The 23,834-nt window shown below is 43.8% G+C and overlaps 1 protein-coding gene, 1 long non-coding RNA gene and 1 pseudogene across 4 annotated transcripts in view; 1 reads left to right on the plus strand and 2 right to left on the minus strand.

The window, feature by feature from the left end:
* LOC113929597 overlaps window positions 1–7,855 on the minus strand; it is an 18,554-nt gene extending 10,699 nt beyond the window's left edge. The window contains exons 1-4 of one of the 3 annotated variants that reach the window (XR_003522255.1): window positions 7,486–7,855; window positions 7,155–7,228; window positions 4,758–4,873; window positions 3,259–3,374 (exon numbers count right to left, since the gene is read on the minus strand). This is a non-coding gene — a long non-coding RNA (uncharacterized LOC113929597). Of the gene's footprint in view, window positions 1–3,258; window positions 3,378–4,757; window positions 5,540–7,154; window positions 7,229–7,485 lie in introns of all 3 variants that reach the window. The other 2 variants (XR_003522254.1, XR_003522256.1) reach the window with 2 other exon arrangements.
* Window positions 2,855–23,834, plus strand: part of SLC36A3 (solute carrier family 36 member 3) — a 25,388-nt gene continuing 4,408 nt past the window's right edge. Inside the window, exons 1-8 of the mRNA XM_027606602.1 lie at window positions 2,855–3,399; window positions 6,429–6,519; window positions 9,101–9,189; window positions 12,036–12,131; window positions 16,993–17,077; window positions 18,014–18,232; window positions 20,706–20,804; window positions 21,184–21,350. Coding sequence (XP_027462403.1) covers window positions 3,260–3,399; window positions 6,429–6,519; window positions 9,101–9,189; window positions 12,036–12,131; window positions 16,993–17,077; window positions 18,014–18,232; window positions 20,706–20,804; window positions 21,184–21,350 — 986 coding nt within the window. The 5' untranslated portion in view covers window positions 2,855–3,259. The remainder of the gene's footprint in view (window positions 3,400–6,428; window positions 6,520–9,100; window positions 9,190–12,035; window positions 12,132–16,992; window positions 17,078–18,013; window positions 18,233–20,705; window positions 20,805–21,183; window positions 21,351–23,834) is intronic.
* LOC113929169 lies at window positions 12,542–13,682 on the minus strand (annotated as a pseudogene).

The raw sequence follows: 23,834 nt of genomic DNA on the forward strand, positions 1-23,834 counted from the left end.
TTAGCCTGGTGATGGGTATTAAAGAGGGCACGTTCTGCATGGAGCACTGGGTGTTATATGCAAACAATGAATCATGGAACACTACATCAAAAACTAATGATGTAATGTATGGTGATTAACATAACAATAAAAAATTTAAAGAAAAAAAAGATTGTCCTCCGTTATTAAAAAATGGTCACAGTCATTGTCCAGGGCCTAGCCCCTACCATGTAGGATGCTCAGGTCAATCTTACCATTTAGACTAATCTGGCTAAAGTTCAATTTGGGGAAGAAAAAAATAAATTTAGTAACAGATGTAACCAAGAAAAGTAAGCTGGGGAGACTCATTAGTAATTGTCAGCAACACTAAAGAATACCAATTGCTGGAATTGTGTTTGAGCGGTGAGGGTATTAAATTTTGATGTCTGTTTCACACACACACACACACACACACACACACACACACACACACACACACACACACACACACACACACACACACACACACCCTCCACCCCCTCCCCATCCCAACTGATTCTTTAACTTTTGGAGCTTGCTCTTGAATCAAGAATCATAGAAAATCCTTTCTTAACTTCCCTCACCAAGCACTTCCTGTGTTTTGCATGGGATTGTCTCACTTAATCCTTACAACAATGCTAGGAGATATGTACTGTCATTGTCCCTATTTTCAGATAAGGAAACAGCTGAGAGATAGGAAGTAAGTGGCTGATGGTCAAACATGTAGTTGGGTTCAGGACTCAGAGTTGTGCACCAACACCCTTCACTTTGTAGGGCCCAAGAGGGACCTTGAAGGGTGATGGTCAAAGTGAAAAAGGAAACTGTGTCCAGTGAAATAAGCCAGTCACAAAAAGACAAATAATGCATTATTCCAGTTTTATGAGGTACCTGGGGTAGTAAGACTCCTAGAAACATAGAATGGTGGAGGTGGGCTGGAGAGAGGAGCAGGCAGCAGTTTAATGGGGACAGAGGTTCGGTTTTGTGAGAAGAAAAGAGGGCTGGAGGTTAGTCGCACAACATTGGGGATTATTTAACATTACTGAACTGTACAATCAAAAATGGTTAAGATGATCAATTTTACGTCATGCATAACACAGTTATTTTTATTACACGGTAAGTCGGTGGTGGGATGTGTGCAAATAATGAGGCACATCCAGATGTTCACAGTTGTCCTCCCTGGATGGTGGGGAGATTTACTATAATCTTTCACTGTTAGATTACATGTGTAGTGTCATCTTCCTGCTTTCCACTCAAGTGCAGACTCCTTGAAAGTGTTCATTGCTAAGGCTGCAGTGCCTAACATGGAGTAGACATTCACTAGAAAGTATTAAAGCAGTGAATAAATGCGGTGGGGGAGGGGAAACTCTTTCCAACTTGAGGAAAAGCCTTTGGGATGTCAGAGGAAGGAGAGGTCTCATTGGACATTCGGAGGAAGGAGGTGGTTCTTGGAGCAGATTTTGCAGCAGTACTGAGTTGACATAGGCAGCACGTGGCTCCCATAATCTTCATAACTGGCCTGTATAGACCATCCCAAATGAACATGTGGGCCAAGTACAGTGTGCCTGGGCTTGCTCTGCAAAATGCACTTCAAGACAAGGCTTGTGCGTGCCAACGCCATCTTTCCCTTTATGTGAAAGTTCTTGGCGTCATCTTGACCCCTCCCTCTCTTCTATAACCCACCTCTCATCTGTCCATCAGCACATCCTCTTGGCTTTATCTTTTAAAGGTACCCAGACTTCAGGAGCTTCTCTTTGGCTACCACCCTGGTCTGAACCACTGTTTACAGGCACCCGGCTCATCACAGCGGTCTCCTAATTATCTCCCCGAGTTGGCCCTTGCCCTCCTTCAGTCTGCTCCCAACCAAATGGCCCTGAGAGATCCTGTTAAAATGCAAGTCATGTCACTTCTCTTCTCAACCCCTCTGTGATTTCTCATCTCAGGGTAAAAATTAAAGGCATTACAGTGGCCTATAAGATCTTACCCATCCCATTCCATCCCTCTTCCGTTACTTCTACTTACATTAAACTGCATCTCTAGTGTGACCATGTAATTTATCATCCAAACCAGGACAATTTTGATAATGAAAAGAGGCACTATTGGTAATTATCACAGGGCAATGAACACACACCAGCACAGTTCTGGGCAAACCAGACATATATCCGCTCTACTCATCTCCCCTCTCCTTTGTGCATGCTAAGCCAGCCCCATGGCCTTATTACCAGCCCCAAAATGCCCAGGCATTTGGGGGTCTCCCTCAGGACCTTTGTACTTACTGTTCCCTCTGCTTTAAGTTTCTTACACAAGACATACAGGAGACACGCTCCCTCATCCCGTTCAGCCCTTTACCAGCTGTCACTTTCTCAGTGAGGCTTTCTCTGGCCACCCCATCCAGGATTGCAACCCCCCCAAGCCAGCACTTCCCATTCCCCTTTATTCCTTTATTTTTCTCTATAGTACTTACTACCAACTAACATAACTTGGCATATTTGTTTATTGTCTGTCTCCTCACTAGATGTAGTTCCATAAGGCTAGAGATTCTAATAAGTTTCTCCCCTAATATATTCCCAGTAGGGAGAACAGTGTCTAGTATACCTTAGGTGCTCAATAGATAGTTGTTGAATAAATGATTTTTTTTTTTAAAGTTTACTTTTAGTCCCTTCCAAGTAGGTGCAGAACATATGCCCTTCTTGTACAAGAATTCTGAGCAGGTAGCACCTGAACTGGGCTTAAAAGCCACCCAGGGAAGGTGGTGGCTGATCAGTCTCGGTTGGGCCACACCTGCATCCTGGGATTCTGTAGCACCTTATTGGCCGGGCAGCCTTCATTGTGAGGTAGCTCTGGCTTCCTCCTCAGAGGTAGACAAGCACTGAACCTGGCCCCACGTCCAGGCACCAGGACCTGCAGTCCAATGGTGACTTCCTCCTCCCAGTCACACTGTTCACTGTGCCCTATAGCACTTAGGGCTGACCTAGGTGAGTCCTGGCCTGTGGCCGACCAATTCTGAGGGGCACTGAGGGTCATGCTGAGATGAGACTCTCCTAAGTCCCCCAAAAGCCACGTGAGGCACAGTCAACATCAGCTTCCTCTGCCACCAGTGCTTCACTGATTCACACATTTGGGCTTCACTCTGGGTCGGGCACCCTCGGGAAACAGGAACCAGCATCTTGGGCCTGCAGCCCTAGTTTCTCTGGAGAAAAACCCATGGGAGGCTGGTTCAAGGCTGTTATAGGCCTTCACCCTGAGTTGGCACCACCTACCCACCATGTTGAAGACGTCACTGCTTGGAAAGGACTTCACCAGTGAGCCCAGCTCCTTGGACGACAGGTCCAAGTCATTCTCGGAGAGTAGGGGCAGCTTAGCTTCAGAGAACGTCCATCCTGCTGAGGAAGCCAGTGGATTATCGTAAGTGGCCGCACTGCCCTTCCCGACCTGAGGCCAAGCGCCGCTGCCTTCACAGCTCCGGGCCACACCAGCCTACTTCTTTCTTCCTAACCCCCATAGCCCCACTGAACAGGAGATGCGTGGAGGAAAGATGAAAGCCAAATCTAAGAAGGTTGATTCGTGTGGCTCTGGGTATTATTACACTTGTCTCCCAGTTTTTGCAGAGAACCCAAAGACAGTAGCCATCCCAACGTGAACTTGGTTCTAGGAATGATTTTTATCATAGGCCGGCTCTGTGCTTGTCCACAGTTTGAGGTGGCTTTCCTCTTTCTGCATCTGCTACTATTCATTCTCTCTCCTTCCCTCCCTCCGTCCTACAAACCCACCCAGGAAACAACACCTCCTAGCCCCGTTTCCCTACTTTTACTGCCGTAAACTCAGACACATGGAACTTTTTCTTAGAACTTTATTGCCCATTAGACTATTATCCAGTAATCAGATGAGATAATAGCCTTGGGCGTAATGAGATTGTAAATGACAATAGCCAGGGTCAATAAGGATGTCAGGAAATGCCGTCACTCGTGTCCTTCTAGGAAGAATTAAACTTGTACCTTTCCAAATGGCAATGTTGTAATGTATGTCAAATCCTAACACCTATTTATATAGAACATGCAAATACTTCCTTGGCATAGGCTTCCTTTGAAAGTACACACATACACACACACAGAGCTTGGGGGTGAGAAAATTGGGAGACCGAGAGGTAGAGAGATTTATATTCACTAATAAGGTTTTTTGGTTCTGGTTTTTATTTTACTTTTTAAATTTCATACTGTGTGTTACTTAGGTATTTTTTAAATACAGATGTAAATATATCCTTTGATCAATAAATACCACTTCTAGGAATTTTTCCTAATGAGATAATAACACAGGTACGCATGATAATTTTATTGAAGCACCGGTTATAATATTGACAATTTGGAAACAATAAGACATTATTTAAATAAAGTATGGTACACATGTACAGTAGAATGCAATATGGCCATTACAAGTGATGAAGGAAATCTGTGGAAAATGTGTAGGACATACTATTCACAAAGAAAATTAATTTAGGATACAGTATTATAATGGTCCTGCATGTTTAAAAGTCTGTGCCTTCAGAAACAAACAGAAATGCCCAAAGGAATGCTAGTCAAAATGCTAACAGTGGTTATTTCCAATTAGTGGAATTTTGGTATTTAGTTTTACAATGGCCATGTATCATTTCTCAAAGAAGAATAATTTTTTTTTTTTTTTAATCCCAACATGTGTTTTACTCTCCAAGGCCCTGATCTATAATGCTGTTAGCTAGGGCGTCTGGTTTCCCCAAAAGTTGATCTCACCTTTTCCAAGAGATGTGATTCAACTTGGATAAGATGGTGCTGTAGGCCAGAAGTAAGGATGGTAGGACAGAGGGCAGGAAGCGGGGAGAAGAGCACATCTGTTGGAGAAATCGCTACTAAGAAATGACAAAACATGAAAAGTAGTGTTTTGTTTTGTTTTTTTTTTGCTTTGACATGTTTTCCAATAATTACAGTTTTCAAGAAATAAAAGTCATAAAAATGTCCTCTTGGAAGTGAAGGGACAATAGGTGCCCCCCACCACCATCCTCAGGTGAATAGACCAAATTAATGAAGAAGAAAGAAGTCAGGGGGGTCCCAAGGCCTACCCTGTTCTTTCAGCCCCAACCCTCTCCCAGGTCAGTATTGAATTGTAAAATTGGACGCAGCCCTAACTCCCTAACCGATGGGACAAAGACCTGGAGACGTGAGCACAGTCTCTAAGGGACTCGCTCTGTGACCGAGACAGGCTGCCTCTAGACAGTCCTAAGACTGCACAAGGAGGTACCTGCAATGGCCTCCTCAAGGTGCCTTTTATTCCAAGAGGAGGGGACACCTCTACCTGCTTAAGCAGCCCTTAGTTGCCTTTTTTTCTATCAGCCCAGCTCGGCTTCCCCTTCATGGGGGCCCTTCTAGCAGGTGAGCCCCATAAGCTCAGACCAAAGGTGGTAGTGATGCTGATGATGAAGAGGATGGTGATGATGGTGGCTATGGTCACATCTTAGAAGCACGTCATGATTCCAAGATTCGTCATGTCAATACCCCTTGTGATTCTTACCACTTCCCTAGAAGTAAAGGCAAGAATTATTCCCCTTTTCTCTCTCTTTCCTGGCAGATGAAGAAACAGAAGATGTAAGCAGCTGAGGGTCTTTCCAAAGTAGTGACCAAACTTCATAGCTTAATGGCAGAGCTAGAACTCAGAACTCAGTGCTCCTTACCTCTGAGTTTATTGCTCTTGCACTCAGCTTTTCATTTCAGTTCCTTCTTGCTTCTCTTCTCATGAGCCTGTCCCACCTTCCCAATGGCTGGGTAGTGCCTGGGCAGAAGCTGCCAGCACAGGCATGGAGAGTGTTTAGAACCCTGGTACCCAGCACGCAGCCGGGCATGTAGTAAGTATTCCTTATGCACAGTAACAATTGTTATTAAATTGTACCCAATGCAGAGCATGGAATAATTCAAGGAATGTTGGTTGAGTAAATGGATGGAGTGAACTTAAAATACTCTGTATGTCAGGAGAAGTTATGTTTTTTCTAGTGAGTGAAATTAACAAGTGACCTGGCATCAATAATTACTCTAGAAATTGAGAAAATTACTATCAGGTTTTTCTCATTGTTCATCTAAACGCCAAGCAGCTAGTAGGTCTCAATAAATATTATGTGAGTGAATAAGTTGTGAAAGAGATCACTGGATGAATCAATGCATAAACTGCTTCTAGGGAGTTACCCAGAATGGTAGCAACTGTGAATCTTTTCATTAGAGCCTATTGTGTATTAAATATTTGTTGGGTCACCTAAACTAGCACCAGCCCTGGATCAGATATTCCAGGGTCCATTTCATCAGGCTCTGTCCCTCTTCCGAGCTGAGGGTGCTGGAGATGCTGGAAGGAACCTGAGCTTTGGGTCACCTTTCCCATCCACTAACATACCCTCTTGTCTCCCTACTCTCCTCCTACAGGATCATGCAAACGTTGATCCATTTATTGAAATGCAACATTGGCACAGGGCTCCTGGGGCTTCCCCTGGCCATGAAAAATGCCGGCTTATTGGTAAGAGGGACCTGTGCAATGGAAACTAGGTTTATCCGTTTCGGGGAAAAAGGGAAAAAGGTAGTAGACCCCTAAGGCCTCTGCACTGTTCATCAGTGGGCGATTTGGGGGTACCCTCTGCAATAGCAAATGTGCCTCTTGGCATCAATCCCCTGGAGCAAGCCTGGAGCCAAATGGAGTGTTTCTAGAGGGGACAGGCCATTACTCTCCCCCCCCCAGTTTTATTGAGATATAAATGACATACAGTACTTTAAGTTGTACCACACTTTTATATTGAGATATAAATGACATACGTGAGCTTAAGGTGTACCACATAATGACTTGGTATACACATATTGCAAAATGATTACCACAATAAGTTTGGTTAACATCTGTATCTTCATATATACACATATATAATTTATCATATACTTTGCAACTTTCAGGCATACCGTACAGCAATGTTAACTATGGTCATCATGTTGTACCTGTTTATCCATAAATGGAATTTTGTACCTCTTGACCCCCTTCATCCAATTCCCCCACCCCACCACTGTTCTTAAAGACCCACCCTACTCACATACTGATGCGCAATCCACTTTGCCACTGTCCTCCCCGCTCCCTAGAACTGTCCCCAGCCCATTTCACTCACTTACCTTAGCAGCCTGGTCTCTGCAGACAGGTGAGTGCTGGCTCTTGTTTCAAACCCTGAGGTTGACTGAGAAAGTGTCTGGAAAGAGGAGGATAGTGAAGGCCTCGCCAGTCCCCTGACACCCTGCATCATCCCACCTCTGTCTCTTGGCTTCGGCTCTTTCTTCTCCCTTGTTTCTGTCTTTTGAAATATGCCTCCTCTGTGAAACTTTACTGTTTCCTACTAAAATTACTGCCACCTTCCCCTTGTGTTGTTCTAGAACTTATATCTACTGCACCCGGAATTCTTAAAAAGATGAGACATAATTTTTTAGAATACCTACCTTCCTCACTTACCTGAAAGCCCTGAGGGCAGGAACTCTCTGATGTATTTTTACACCTCCTCACAATACCTGCTGTAGACTGACACACAGGAAGTCCCAATTCATGTCTATTGAATTGAATTCATGCCAAATATATGACTTCCATTTAGATGATGCTAATTTCTCCTTTCCAGGCCTCGTAAGTGGCCCGCATGTCAAAAGAAGGCATATCAAGACTCTGGCTTCTTCTGACGTGACTTGTAATCTGTAGCAGTTCCGACCCACAGATGAGACTCTCCGCCTTTGAAATCCTCAGAGTTCTAGAACCTCTGAAGAGTATTATTACCACATGGCCCTCAGCCATGTGATATTTGCTGTTGAAGACAGCTCTGTTATCCTCTGATTTTTGCTTCCTAAGACTCATTCGGTGGTTTCCCTGCCCTCCATCTCCCACCAGAACTTCTGACCATGACTCATTTGAGAAATACATACTGAGCACCTACTATGTGCATTCTTAGGCCCTGAGAATGTAGAAGTAAGCAAGATCAAAAGAAGTCTCTGTTATATGGAGGCTATGTTCTAGTGAAATCTAGTGGTGCTCTTGATCTCTCATGTGTTACTTTGTGATAATGTTACATCAGGTCACATCTATAAAGGCACAGGTGTCCAGCACAGAGGAGGTGAGGGAGTCCCCCTTTACTCTATGCCCCTGTAATATCTGAGAGATTAGGATTAATAATGAGTTCTGTTTTTTAATCTCATCACACAAAAGGATGGAAACTATGTGAGGATAAGATAGTTTTATTAGCCTGACTGCAGTATAAGTATTTCACTATATATCTGTATGTCAAATTGTCATGTTGTACACCTTAAATATATACAATCTTTAAAAAATAATAGGGTTAGGGCGCCTGGGTGGCTCAGTTGGTTCAGCGACTGCCTTCGGCTCAGGTCATGATCCTGGAGTCCCGGGATCGAGTCCCGCATCGGGCTCCCTGCTCGGCAGGGAGTCTGCTTCTCCCTCTGACCCTCTCCCCTCTCATGCTCTCTCTCTATCTCATTCTCTCTCTCAAATAAATAAATACAAAATCTTAAAAAATAATAATAATAGGATTAATGACAATGATACTCAACTGGGGACAATTTTGCACACACACCTCCCAAGACATTTACAGTGTCTAGAGGCATTCTCAGCTGTCACAACTCATGGGGAGAGGGAGTGCCGCTGAGGAATATGCTAAACATCCTACAGTGCACAAGAGGGCCTCCACAACAAAGAATCATCTGGTCCAAAATTTCACTAATGCCCCTGTTGGCAACTCTATGCTAGAGGAAGAGAACCAAGTCCTAAGAGAAACCTTGGTCTTCAAGTATCTTGGAGGAGGTGAGGGCCAGGGTGTGAAGAAGGAAAGAGGGATCTAGAAGGCAGAACCCAAGACAGATGAGGAAAGACGTGGGCTATCTGTGGAGGTAGTGGGAAGAAGGGCATTCCAACTAGACTGTCTAGGGACCCAGGGATATTCAGGCAAGGACCTCCATCCCAGAGGCAGCTTTATGATGAGAGGGGCCCTAGCACCCAGACTGGGAGAGCGCCAGTTATGGGAATAATCAGTGTATGGCTCACTGTCCCCACTCTCTTTCCCCTCCAGGTGGGTCCTATCAGCCTGCTGGCCATTGGGATCCTCACTGTGCACTGCATGGTCATCCTGTTGAACTGCGCCCATCACCTCAGTCGGAGGTGAGAATCCTGCCTCTCTCTCTCCCCCCAGTGCCAGGCCCCATCTGTGCTGAGTTTCCTTTGGCCACTGACCCGATTAACCAACCACTTCTCCAGCTACCTCACCTACTGCTCTAGATTCTATGGAGGTGGTGGAAAGGGTGATACAATCGTAACTGGAAACTCCTAGGTCCCGGCCCAGCTCTGCTAACCTGCTGGATGACTTTGTCGAGTTCCTGCACCCTCTGACCCTAAATATCTGTACCTGGAAAGATCAAAAGTGATAAAAGATGCAAGCATGCTTTATAAACTGCCATGAGTATGCGAGAGACTTAGGATGTCCTTCTTTCCCCTTATCTCCCTACACCCACCCTCCCCCTAACTCCAAGACACGCACCTTGTTAGAGTAATTTGTCCCAGGTAAACCCTCTCTGGGACAATTTAGTAAAAGCAAAAAAAAATATAGTTGAAATGAATAATTCACAATGGCTCCAGCCATTAATAAAGCATACATATAATACTCAATGTTTCCATATTTGAAACTCCAGCACAAAGAAAAAAAATTCCCAAAAGGGAAGACAAATGCAATGAAGACAAACAATGCTGAGAGTTTCATATTTACAAACCAACAATTTGTGTATGATTAGTAATTCCTTACAGCCAACTGCCTGGTGGCTCTCTATCTGCGACACTTAGCTGCTCCCAAGGCATGCAAATCAAAAGGGGTCCTTGTAGATATACAGAGACTCCTCATAGGTCAAAGTAGAGATAGTAACTGCAACTCCTCATAAAGCCAAATTATCAAACCCAAACTGGTGTGTCTGGAGTATACATCAGTCACACCTAACTTGTAGGGCACTTTCCAGCTCACAAAACACTTTTAAGAGCATTTACTTATTCAACAATTAAATTTATTGCACATTACATGTGCAAGATACCTGGCCAGAGCTTTACAAGTCTTCTTTTCTTTACTCCTTACAGTAAACTTTTATGGCAGGCACTATCATTATCCCCATCTTACACATGAGTAAACTGAGACCTAGGTGAATTAAATGCCTTGCTCAGGGTCACACAGCTAGGAAGTGGCAGAGCTGGTATTCAAAGGCCTGTGGGACCCACTCCAACCATTCTGCAAATCTTCTCTCCCTTCACACCTGCTGGGACAATTATATCACCTTGTAGGTTTCTGATGCCTAAGCCATTCCTGATAAGCCTTTTCCTGATTTTTTTTTTAAAGATTTTATTTATTCTGGGACGCCTGGGTGGCTCAGTTGGTTGGATGACTGCCTTCGGCTCAGGTCATGATCTTGGAGTCCCAGACCCTACCCCCGCTCGTGCACTCTCTCTCTCACTCTCTCTCAAATAAATAAATAAAATCTTTTAAAAAATAAATAAAAAAATAAAGATTTTATTTATGAGAGAGAGGGAGAGAGCATGAGGGGTTGGAGGGGGAGAGGGAGAAGCAGACTCCCCACTGAGCAGGGAGCCCGATGCAGGGGCTCGATCCCAGGACCCCGCGATCATGAACTGAGCCAAAGGCAGACGCTTAACCAACTGAGCCACCCAGGCGCCCCCTGATTTTTTTTTGACTCATTTTTTTTCTAATATAAAGGTTACAGACTGATGGCCTAAGAGCTTTGCAGTTTTTGTTTTGTTTTGTTTTAGCCTATGTTTACAAACCTGGAGATTTCCCATTAGGGAAAAAATCAAACTCCACCTTCTCCTTGCCAGTTAGACAGTCTGGCACCTCTGGGGTCTCATTCCTTCATTGCTCAGGGGGAACCGAATCCCGGTCGATCCCTCTTAGAACAGAATGTGTACCAGGGGCTTGCCATGGTCTCTACTCTTCCTCCTTCTGTGGTACACCAGCCCTCTCCCCATATCACTGATACCTGACTGGCCCCATAGCTTTTGGATTTGTAACCCTCAGACTAATAAATTTGCCACTCCTATGCAACATGACCTCATTTATATGGGAGTGCCAAGCCCAGTGAACAATAATAAAAATAGAAGGATTATGCCCTGTTTCCAGTGGCATCTCCACATTTTTCGGTCACTGGCTCCTCCCTCAAACCCAGACTGTGTGTGAAAAACACTGAGGCTCAGAAGTCTAAAGAGATTTGCTCAAGGTTTCTCAGTCATCTGAGAGGGGAGGGCGTGTTGGGATTTAAACCCAAGACCCAAGTCTGGGTGTCCTTCCCTCTCCCAGCTACTCCCCTCAGTCACGCAGTTAGCAGCGGGGATCCGTCCCCCGACCACCCACTGCTGCTTCCACCGCCCGCAGATGGTTCCTCAGTAGGGCCTTCCCTGCCCTTAGGAAGGGCCATCTAGGGCAGAGGGACAAGACAGACGGCAGCTTGGGTGTCACATCCTACAGGGGTGCTGGGCAGAAGCCTAAGTACCACGTTTGCATGGGACCTTGTCTGAGACAGGCCTCTCGAATGTTCCAATGCCCTCCGCAGTGGGAGGGAGGGAATAAAGTCCAGAAAAGACCATCGCTGGCTTGGCCATACCCACACCCCCTCTTCTACTTCCTCCCCTGACTTGGTTTGCACACCTCACAACTTTCATGACCCCTCTTTCCTCGTTTGTAGACTTAAGTCAATGCAAAGCTACTGTTTCCTTAAAAATCTTTTTTCACTTAAATATTAGTGTTCAAGAAGACAACTACAAAAAAGAAAAAAAGGCAGTCCTCCTGAAAGTTGTGAAAGTGTATCATAAAATATCTTGTTAATACCGTTGCTGGAAAATTTCCAGGACATTCCATGCTAACACACAAATATATATATAATAATTACTCACCTTGAGAGTAAAGTATACCTTTAACAAAAATGCTTTAAGTTATACATTGCTTGCCCTTCCCCTAGATCGCAAAAGACTTTTGTGAACTACGGAGAGGCCATGATGTACAGCCTGGAAACCTGCCCAAACGCCTGGCTGAGGACCCACTCAGTGTGGGGCAGGTAGTACTCATAGATGTTGTAGCAGTAGTGGTGGGAGTGAGTAGTAAGAACAATAATAATCTTCACCTGATCTTCCTTTGTTCCGAGTTACACAGGGTTAAGTGAATATGTTGTTACTACAAACCATCGAACAATCCTCTCCATCCCCATCCCACTCCTCATCCGATAAGCAACCACTGATACCTAATTAGTAAATATTCTTCTAGACTTTGTCTCTGCACGTACATGAATATATGTGTGTGAGTGGAAATACGGATTTCATTTTGCATTTTCTTGTACACTAATTAGAATTTTTTTTTTTGAAATTTGCTCTTTCATCTAGCAATATGTCTCTAATTTCTTTCCACACTGGGACGTAGAGATCTACCTATTTTTTTTTTGTCATTTAGTAAAAATATGGGATTTATTAGTCAACCCACAGTCACAATACAATCACTATAGATTTCCCCTTCTGTATTCATCCCACCAAACGCAAAACAGAGCAGTGTGTCAGTCTGACTTTCTTCATGAGAGTCACCACCTTGAGTCACTCCTTTGTCAGTGGAAGCCCCTTTTTTAGTATCACAGTTCAGAGTGACCGAATTTGAATCTCCTTTCTCAGAAGTACATATCACTGACTATGGAATGACACACATAGAATGATTGGAACATCCAGGTGGTAAAAAATTTTCAAATTTAAGCAAGATCCATCCAATGGGTGCTTTTCTATGTGATAGTGGTACATGGTATCCAGTGCTTCCAGGGGGGAGTCACCCCTCCAAAGATATACAGGTGTTTCCCCACAACCTCAGCTGAGTGCGCAGCACAGTCTATGGGAGGTGCCCCGGTGGAACTTAGCTTCTGCCACTTCATGTCATTTTTATCAGTGCAATGGACATTATCATAGAATTTGTCCCCTGCCAAGCCTCCATGGATCAAGAGCTTTGTCCCCTGCTGACGCCATCACATGACCATGCCAGAGGGATGGAGGTTTTTCAAGTGTGTCTGTCTGGGACCAGGTCAGAGAGTCTGTGTGAAACACATGCAGCTTCACACCCTGGATGGGCTGGGCACCTCTCTCTCCACCCACAAAGACATACAACTGGTTTCTAATGGCTGCAGATGTTGTGTGGAATGTTCTTAGGGGTGGTGGGGGGTGCTTACCTCTGGCATGGTCCAAAGTCCTAGTTTCAGGATTCAGAACTTGTAGGCAATTTCAGTCTCCTGACTAGTCAACACCTCTAAACACCCAGGTGCTATGAGGTACATAAGAGGAAATGGAGCTGGCATGCTTGTAATGGGGTAAGAGGCCCTCCAGGGTGGCTTAATCCCACTGGTGTGTTCCTGGACCTGTGGTGTGCACATCTGAGAAGCTCTTGCTTGGATCTGCCCCCACAGCAATGAAGACCTTCCCTCTCTTGGCATCACCAGCTGGGGGTGAATATGAGCAACCGTGGGCCAACCCGAGCACAGGAGCTATCTCGGGGGCGGGGGTGGGGGGGGTATGGTCAAGGCATACCATGTCGCTTTCTTGGGCTTGTATCCAGGCTCCAAGACTGGCAGCAGCTTCATGGTGTCCTGTGGCAGCTTAGGATGGTCCTGGGCCTACCTGGTTATTTTTTAAGTCTCACGATGTTCCTCAGTGGGGACATGTGCCATAGTTTCATGTAAGCCTTCCCCTAATGGTGAGCATTCAGGCTGCTCCCTTGCTTGATAAAAAGTGCCTGGTATACAAGATGCTTTTCTGTGTCTTAGCTCCTCTGATCATCTCCTTGACTTTGTAGATATGCAGGGAGGGTCTTTATTGTCCTGGAAATATGAGATGACCAAGGCTCATAAGGGAAAAAAATAACATGTCCACAAAGAGCTAGAGATAGCGGTTACACGAAATTCGACCCAAACCTAACATTTCAGCCTTTCCCAGCAGAGCCCTTCAGGAGGTAGTGAGTCAGTATTGTGGCTGCCAAGATCCCTTCTGCAGCTCCTCTCTTGGGACTCTCAGTAGGTCATCGCTCTCTTGATCAGGAGACACTCTGATTATCAGACAGGTGAGGTCATGGGGCAGTAATAATGAATGACTTACAAATGCTCATCCTTTCTCACCGAGGTTTGTTTCTGATGACTCCTGAATAAAACTTGTGGGTAAGAAGGGTCCTTAGAGACCACCGTATCCATGCCTAGTCAATGGAGAAATATAAAGCCCAGATAGGGCAATAAAGCTGCCCAACGTTACACAGGAATTGAGTGGTAGAGCAAGAACTAGAATCCTGAACATCTAGTTCCCACCCATTACACTGTACCATTTCTTGAGAGGCCCAGTAACTGAAAAAGAGTTGGGAACATATTTTAAACAATGATTTGTAATTTTTAGTATGCTAAGGGATACCTGGGAGCTTGATGCAGGCAACAATCATCAATGGATGCTCAAGCTTCTAGGTGAAAGGTCATTGGGAAACTTTATAAAGGAAGACAACACTGACACCACCTGACCCCAGGTATTAATCATAGCATCTCATGTCTAGACATGGGATAGCCAGACACAATGTGTCTTATAATGGGATACACTAGGGAGTACAGAGTATCGCCCCCGAAATATCCTTGCCAGAGAGATAAATAAAGAACCTCAATGTAGTCAAGCTGCTAGATCTAGTATCAGTTTAGAGGAAAGACGGGGGATAGAGAAACACATTAACTGACATTATGAGGAAGTCATCAACCAAATCTAGGAAGTGGGACATACTATAGGATAAATTATCTGGTATCTTCAACACCCCCTAAAAAGTTAAAAGTTGCAAGGGAAAAAAAAGAAAGCAGAGCAAGGGGAATGTAGCAGTTTTAAAAACTTAAGAGATGTAATAGAAATAACAAAATGCAATGTATAGACTTGTTTAGAAACTAGCAGTAAAATAGATATTTTTAAGACAATTAGAGAAATCTGAATATGGACTATTATTAAATGATATAAAGAAATTATTACTAATTTTGCAAGGGATGATAATGGCATGTTGGATATATTATATATATATATATGTATATATATATATATATATATATACATATATATATATAGTAAGTCCTTATCCATTAGAGTTGCGTATGGAATTATTTACAGATGAAGTGCCTCAAATTCTCTAGTTTGCTACAAATACTCCAACAAATAAGCATATGTGTGGTAGGGGTAAAGGCATAGATAGAAGAGGACTGGCAAAAAGTTAATGATTGTTGAAGCTACGATTGGCAGATGAGGAGTCAAGGATTATTGTCATCGCTTTTGTATATGTTTGAAAATTTCCATAATAAAGAGAGAAACCATCTCTGTTCTGGTCTCACATGATACCAAGCTTCTGATTTGATAGGCTGACACGAGAGTCAGGAATCTGTATTTTTTGCATAAACTTCAGGTAATGCTGATGCAAGTGGTACTGCAAACCAACTGTGAAAGCCACTGATCTAAGGCCATACTACCCTGAACGCACTCAATCTCATCTAAACTCATCTAAGTAGAGGAACATATTTTTGTTCCCTTAAACAACAAATGCATCTCCAAATTTGGGACAATTGAAGAATTCAAAAGAATAATGACAATAATAGAGTATAATATACTAAATTTAAAAAAAATCAATGTGAGGGTTTTTTTTTTTGCGATACCAAAAAAGAGGAAGAATATATCCTTCTTAAATGCCAACTGATAAATTTAGAAAAAAATGCCAGATAGAATGAGAAAACCATCACCCTGTCACCGATGAAATAACCAATTCAGACAAGGATCACCAATGAATGTTAAAACCCTTGGTTGGAGAGAAACAGAATATTCATACATCTCAAGGCTTTACTTCCAGATTTTAATGAGGGAAATGTGCACTTGCAACGGAGTCATCTGACAGTCATAATCACAGTGGGGCCAGAGGACACCATGGGCCTCCCAATGTGATGGAAAAAGTACCAAATATCACCTGTGCGGTATGCTTGCCAAATATACTTACCTGAATCTAATCATGAGGAAGCAATCATCCAAGTCCACAGTGTGGGATATTCTACAAGACAATTGGCCTGAATTCTTCCCCAAAAGCCAATGTCATGGAAAACCAAAGAACGTGTGTGTTCATAGCGCTGGTCTATGTGGATAAAGACTAGGGACATAGCCACATGCGATATATAAACCTCGATTAGATCCTGAATCCAAAAAAGAAATAACAGTTTGAAAGATATATTTGAGACAGTTGAGTTATTTAAAATATGGACTATATATTTGAGGACATTGAAGTTGATATTCGGGATATCATAGTCTCAAGAGGGATATGCTGAGGGAGTTAAGGCTGAAGTACTATGAAATCTGCAATTGACTTTCAAGTGGTTCTGAAAAAGAATGCATGTGTGTGTGGATGAATACATACATTCATCTACACACACATATTTATATAATGCAGTTAGGGCCAAAAGTTAACAATTAGTTAAAGCACATGTGGGGCGCCTGGGTGGCTCAGTTGGTTAAGCGACTGCCTTCAGCTCAGGTCATGATCCTGGAGTCCTGGGATCGAGTCCCATGTCGGGCTCCTTGCTCAGCAGGGAGTCTGCTTCTCTCTCTGACCCTCTTCCCTCTCGTGCTCTCTATCTCTCATTCTCTCTCTCAAATAAATAAATAAAATCTTTAAAAAAATAAAATAAAATAAAGCACATGTGGATGGCATATTTAGTTAAAGCACATATGGATGTTAATTATACCAGTCTTTCAACTGTTTCTGTGGGCTTGAAATTTTTCAAAATAAAAAAATGTAGCAAAGTATGAAAAATAATAACAGAAATAATCATTTCAAAAAATAAAAATAGATACATTTTAAAAGGTAATTTGTTTTCTCCCTCTGTCTCTTCTTTTCCTGTTCAGGTACACCGTCAACTTCTTATTAATCACCACCCAACTGGGATTCTGCAGCGTTTATTTTATGTTTGTGGCAGACAACTTACAACAGGTGAAGAGGATTCTTCTGGGCAGAGTGGGAGAAAAGCAGACATCCCACTGCTAGGGCTGCATTAGCAAGAGTATAGTGTTCGGATCTTGGGAGGAGATGGTTTCATTTGTCATTCCTGATCAGACTACCTGGGAGTTCTCTCAGTCCTGGAAATCACTTGTTAAAAAAGAGGATTATTGAGAAACCAAAGCAACATCTGAGGAGTGTAGCCAGGGTGGAAAGAGAGGCTTCCAATCATGTCCAATCAGAAATAATTGCGAATTTTTAGCCTGAAAAGTGTTGGTGAGATTCACTTTATGTATCTCAGGGTTGTCACATAGAAGATGACTAACTACATATGAGACAAACAAGCTGCACTCTTGCCCTCATTGCATTCCCAAGAGGCATTATGAATCAATCATAGCATTCTTTCTTGGCTTCATGGAAAAGAGGGAGCATAATTGGTTTTGTGCATTCAAACGCCCAGAACTATGGCAAGTGTTGTAGATGAAATATTCAAGCAGATAGATTTTGCTCAGTGTTCAGAGCTTTCTAACTTTTAGGGCTATGTAAAGTTCGAGAAGATATTCTCGTGTAGTCAACTTCCATTCTCTGAGTATATGAAAGGAAACCATTTGACAGGGAAGAAGAGGCTGGGTTAGATGACAAAAGGAGATTTTAAGATTCTAAGGGTTTCTTATTGTCACAGTCATGGGCACCACAGTTGGGGTTACCAGATTTGGCCAAAAAAAATACAACACCCAGTTAAATTGGAATTTCAGATACACAGCAAATATATATATATATTTTTTTTACTGTGAGTATGTCCTGTGGAATATTTGGGACATACTTTTCTAAAAAGTCACTTGATAATTATCGGAAGAAGAAACTTAACTGGGTCTTTTGTATTTAATCTGACAACTCTAACTACACTGCCCCTCATTATGTCTACACCAGATGGTGGAAGATGCCCACATGACCTCCAACAACTGCCAACCCAGGAAGATCCTGGTGCTGACCCCCATCCTGGACATCCGCTTTTACATGCTGACAATCCTGCCCTTCCTGGTCCTGTTGGTGTTTATCCAGAACCTCAGGATGCTGTCCATCTTCTCGACACTGGCCAATATCACCACCCTGGGGAGCATGGCTCTGATCTTTGAATATATCATACAGGTCTGTGCCTGAAACTGACGGCAGAAGGGGTTCTGAGACACCTGGGGAAGGTTAGTATCATTATGGGCAGGTGAAGGTGAGGAAGGTCCCCTGCTAAAGTGACATCCGTGAATGCTTCAGCCCCACAAGCTATAAGAGCTAGTCGACATCATCATCATTGTCACGCTGGATAACAGTGAGTCATTTGACAATTAGTTATTGAATACTTTCTGTGATCCAGGCATGGTGCAAGGCACTGAGATTCGGTGGTAGGTGAAACTGCTGGCATATCTGTGCTCATGGAGGTCACATTCATTCAGAGGAGATAAACCTCAACTAATAACCAACAAAAGGTTGACAAGGAATACATGTATGATAAAGAATTTTTTATTGACTTGGTGTCAAGTTCTTAACATATATTAACTCATTGAATCTTTCCAGTGATACTGTTTTATATGTTTTATATTTTGTAACTACTCAGCTTACAGACAAGGAAACTGATAAACAGAAAGTAATTTTTTCACTAATTCCCATCAGTTTGCCTCCCAAGCCCATGCTTTGTTATTATCACAGGCCCTGAAATTCTACCATTATAGCTTAATTTCTTTGAATCTGAAAGTCTTTGGGGCTATATTAGTTTCCTATTGCTACTGTAACAAATTATCAAAAATCTAGCCATTTAAAACAAATTTATCTCACAGTTCTGGAGGTCTTACTGGGATAAAATCAAGGTATCAGCAGGGGCCGGGTTTCTTTCTGGAAGCTTATGTGAAGAATCTGTTTTCTTGCCTGCTCCAGCTTCTAGAGGCTGCCCACATGTCTTGGCTTATGGCCGCCTTCCATCTCCAAAGTCAGCAATGCAAGGCTGAGTCTTCCCCACACCACCACCTCTCTAGTTTTCTCTTCTGATCCCCTCTTCCACTTTTAAAGACCCTTGTTCCTACCTTGGACCCACCCAGATGACCCATGATAATCTCCCTCTTTTAAGGTCAGCTGATTAGCAACCTGAATTCAGTCTGAAAACTTAATTCCCACTTGCCGTGTAACGTAACGTATTCACAGATTCCAGGGACTAGGACATGGACATCTTTGGGAAAGAGCCATTATTCTGCCCACCACAGGAGTCTCTTAAAATAACCATTCTCTCTGCATGCACGTTGCTGCTGTAGCAGAAGTGATGAAAAAGAGGCGTTGGAGAATGGGAAGACGGGAGACCTCAATTCTCATCCGGGCGGGGCCACCATCTTGCAGAGTAGCCTTAAGCAACTCCCTTCTCCCCCCTGGGTCCCACTTTGCCCACAGGTAAAGATGTGGTAAATCAAAATGTGCTAAATACATGCAATGCATTCCTTAAGAAAGAATGAACTTCTGATCTATGCGGCAACATGGATGAACCTTTCAAGACATTATGCTCAGCGAAATAAGCCAGTCACAAAAGGACAGGGATTATATGATTCCACTTATATGAGGTACCTAGCATTGACAGATTCATAGAAACGGTGTAAAATAGGAGTGACCAGAGTTATTATTCATGAATACAGAGTTATTATTTCATGAATACAAAGTTTCAATTTGGGAGGATGAAAAAGCTCTGGAGATGGGTGGTGGTGAGGGTTGTACATGAGTGAGAATGTACTCAAAGCCACCGAATTGTACACTTAAAAATGTTTAAAATGGTAAATTTTATGCTACGTGTAATTTACCACAATAAAAAGAAAACTTTTTTATTTTATTTTATTTTTTTTAAAGATTTTATTTATTTATTTGAGAGAGAATGAGAGATAGAGAGCACGAGAGGGAAGGGGGTCAGAGGGAGAAGCAGACTCCCCGCTGAGCAGGGAGCCCGATGTGGGACTCGATCCTGGGACTCCAGGATCATGACCTGAGCCGAAGGCAGTCGCTTAACCAACTGAGCCATCCAGGCACCCAACTTTTTTATTTTTTTAAAGATTTATTTATTTGAGAGAGAGAGAGAAAGCACAAATAGGGGAGGGGCAGAGGATGAGGGAGAGAGAGAGAGTCTCAAACAGACTCCCCACTGAGCATGGAACCCAACGTGGGGTTCGATTGCAGGACCCTGAGATCATGACCTGAGTTGAAATCAAGAGTTGGATGCTTGGGCGCCTGGGTGGCTCAGCTGGTTGGGCATCTGCCTTCAGGGTCCTGGGATCCAGCCCCACATCAGGCTCCCTGTTGGGCGGGGAGCCTACTTCTCCCTTTCCCTCTTCTGCTCCCCGTACTCATGCTCTCTCTCTCTGTCAAATAAATATGTAAAATCTTAAAAAAAAAAAAAGAGTTGGATGCTTAACCTACTGAGCCACCCAGGTGCCCCAATAACTTTTTTAAAGATAAGAAGGCTGATTCAGCTCTGCCTATCTCACAGGTGCTCATGACACCCATGATGGCAGGTGTGGTCCAGCTTTCTACTAAGAAAAGTTTGAGGATGACTCCTATACCATGGCAAAACCAACGCCCTTCTTCTACTTCCTTTCAGGAGATTCCAGATCCCAGCAGCCTCCCCTTGATGGCAAGCTGGAAGACCTTCTTGCTGTTCTTTGGTACAGCCATCTTCACATTTGAAGGCGTCGGTACGGTAAGATGGATGAGGGATTTGTGTGAACGGTCCCTGGTGCCCTCCGGGGAAGCTAGTTGTTCCAGATGTCTTAAAGTATTTATGAAAAGTGTAGGATATGATCTTCTCCTAGTGGAAAGGAAAGTCAGGACCCGTCCTGGGCACCAACTGTTCCATGCACCACACTAAGCCCTGAAGACTGAGTGCGAATGTACTCATTAGTCCAGCCGGAGTAGGGCACTCCTGGCAAAAGAGCATGGAAGAAAATAAAAAGGAGTGTGGCCCTTCCTGACCCTGGGCCACCCGGAGAAGGCTGTCTGTGCCTGAGGGGGAAGCCTGCTTCTTCATGAGGAGCCACATTTCTGACTACCTCTTCTTTCTCAACCTCCTTCACCTTTAGGTTCTACCCCTCAAAAATCAGATGAAGCATCCACAACAGTTTTCTTTTGTTCTGTACTTGGGGATGTCCTTTGTCATCATCCTCTACATCTGCCTGGGGACACTGGGCTACATGAAGTTTGGGTCCAACACCCAGGCCAGCATCACCCTCAACTTGCCCAATTGCTGGTACGTCCCTGCCTGCCTTGGGTGACAAGGGGAGTAGAGTCACGGGATCTGAGCCTGAGCAACAGAATGTGGCATTCCCTTGGGTTGTCACTAGCACCATATATTAACTGTCAATATTGGTATGATGATAACAGGTAGGTTTGATAATCCAGGCATTGTGCATTATCTGGTTAAGCTCTCACAGTAGCCCTATGAGTCAGCATGATTATTATCAAGTCCTTTCACTAGACGAGGAAGTTGCTATTTGGAGAAGCTCTGTGGAGCTTTCCCAGCTCACCTTGTTTGTGAGAAGCTGGAACTTGACACTGAACCTGTCTGACTCTACGGTTCAGAGACCCTAAAACAGAATGATCTGGGAGTGTTTGGGAAACACAAACAGCAACAACAAAAAGTATAATGCCAGAATAATGATCACGAGTCCTGCAGGTGGACCACTCCTCAGGCCCCAGTTCCAGCAAAGGACCTAGGCTGCCACTGTTATGCCCCAGTTGGAATTTAATTTGAAGTGCTTACATTTGATCATTCATTCATTTGCTTGTCCCCTCCTTCATCCCGGTAACGTTTCCAGGGCCGGCCCGCAGCGCTCATTGAGTATTAGCTATTGTCATCATGCTGGTAGTACACGGAGTGCATTGCGACTAAGCGGTCAGTAGGGCCAAGTGTTGAAGAGCCCAGGTTCTAAAGCTAGGTAAAGGCATTTGCATCCTGGTTCTTGCATGATCTTGCACGAGCAACTTAATCTTGCAGACCTCATTTCCATCATCAGTAGAATGGGGATAATACTAATGCCTGTGTATATAGGCTTGGTTATGCTCCAGTAATAAACAACTCCAAAATCTTAATGGCTGAACACACACAAACGCTTAATTCTATGCTCATGCTACATGCCCATTACGGGGTGGCTGGGGCTCGGCTCCGCACCATCCCCACTCAAGGACACAGAATGATGACAGCCGCTCCCTCAAATGTTGCCATGGCAGAGAGTGCAGTGAATCATGCCCTTCACCATGAAGCTGCTAAAGGTTTGCTGGGAATTGACATACATCTCCTCTGCTTGCAATCCATTGGTCAAAGCAAGTCCCATGGCCACATCCCACTCCAAAGGGCAAGGAAATGAAAATCTACCATTGCCTGAAAGAACAGGAAGTATTGATGACCATCGTAAATAAATGGTTGTCTCATTGTCTCGGGCGGGGGTGGTTGTGAGGATTAACTGCTTTAATATATATTTTTTAAGATTTTATTTATTTATTTGAGAGAGAGAGAATGAGAGATAGAGAGCATGAGAGGGAAGAGGGTCAGAGGGAGAAGCAGACTCCCTGCTGAGCAGGGAGCCCGATGTGGGACTCGATCCCGGGACTCCAGGATCATGACCTGAGCCGAAGGCAGTCGCTTAACCAACTGAGCCACCCAGGCACCCTAACTGCTTTATTTATTTATTTATGTATTTATTTATTTTTTTAAGATTTTATTTATTTATTTGACAGAGAGAGACAGCGAGAGCAGGAACACAAGCAGGGGGAGTGGGAGAGGGAGAAGCAGGCTTCCCGCTGAGCAGGGAGCCTGATGCGGGACTCGATCCCAGGACCCTGGGATCATGACCTGAGCTGAAGGCAGACGCCCAACGACTGAGCCACCCAGGCGCCCCACCCTAACTGCTTTAATATATATATAATGCTTTGAAAAGTGTCTGGCACAAGGATGCCTGGGTGGCTCAGTTGGTTAAGCGTCCCACTCTCATCTCAACTCAGGTCTTGATCTCAGGGTCATGAGTTCAAGACCCACGTTGGGCTCCATGCTGGGTGTGGAGTCCACTTAAAAAAAGAAAAGAAAAGTGCCTGGCACATAGTAAGTACTCATCAAGGATTAGCTATTGTCATTGTTAAGTCTCCCCACAGCCTTATTCTTTCAGAGGTGAATAGAGTGGTAGGGTATTCATTTCCCACAAGGCTACAGCTATAAAATGAGAAAAAATACCACCAGCCCCACCCACCTCATTGTGTTGTGGTAATGACTAGGTGCTATAATAATGTGGAATTTCTTTGAAGTCACAACTTACTTTATGCAAGTAAGATATCATTCTAATATGCTCTTCCTATTCCGGGCCATTCGGGCTGCCATTGGCTACCTTGGGCAGGGCACTTTCCTTGTGGGGGCCTCAGCTGGAAAACGTGGGCATCAGGTACCATGAGGACTGCACATCTGCTCTGAACTTGGCTGGCCACCAGATTCCCCAGAGGAGCCTTAGACAAATACCCCTTCCCAATAAGAAAAAAACCAACAACCCAAGGAAAAAATGAGCATGAGCACACAGTTCACAGGCAGACTTTTTAAATGGCATTTTATATATTTGAAAAAATACTGTTTCCCTCATAATAACAGAAATGCCAGAAAAAAACAGAATGGCAAAGACCAACACATGTTCACACATTGTGTTTTGACAAGGATGTGGGGAAGCAAGCATCCCAATATGCTAGAACAACA

Source organism: Zalophus californianus, chromosome 5 (assembly GCF_009762305.2).
Source record: "Zalophus californianus isolate mZalCal1 chromosome 5, mZalCal1.pri.v2, whole genome shotgun sequence".
NCBI lineage: Eukaryota > Metazoa > Chordata > Mammalia > Carnivora > Otariidae > Zalophus > Zalophus californianus.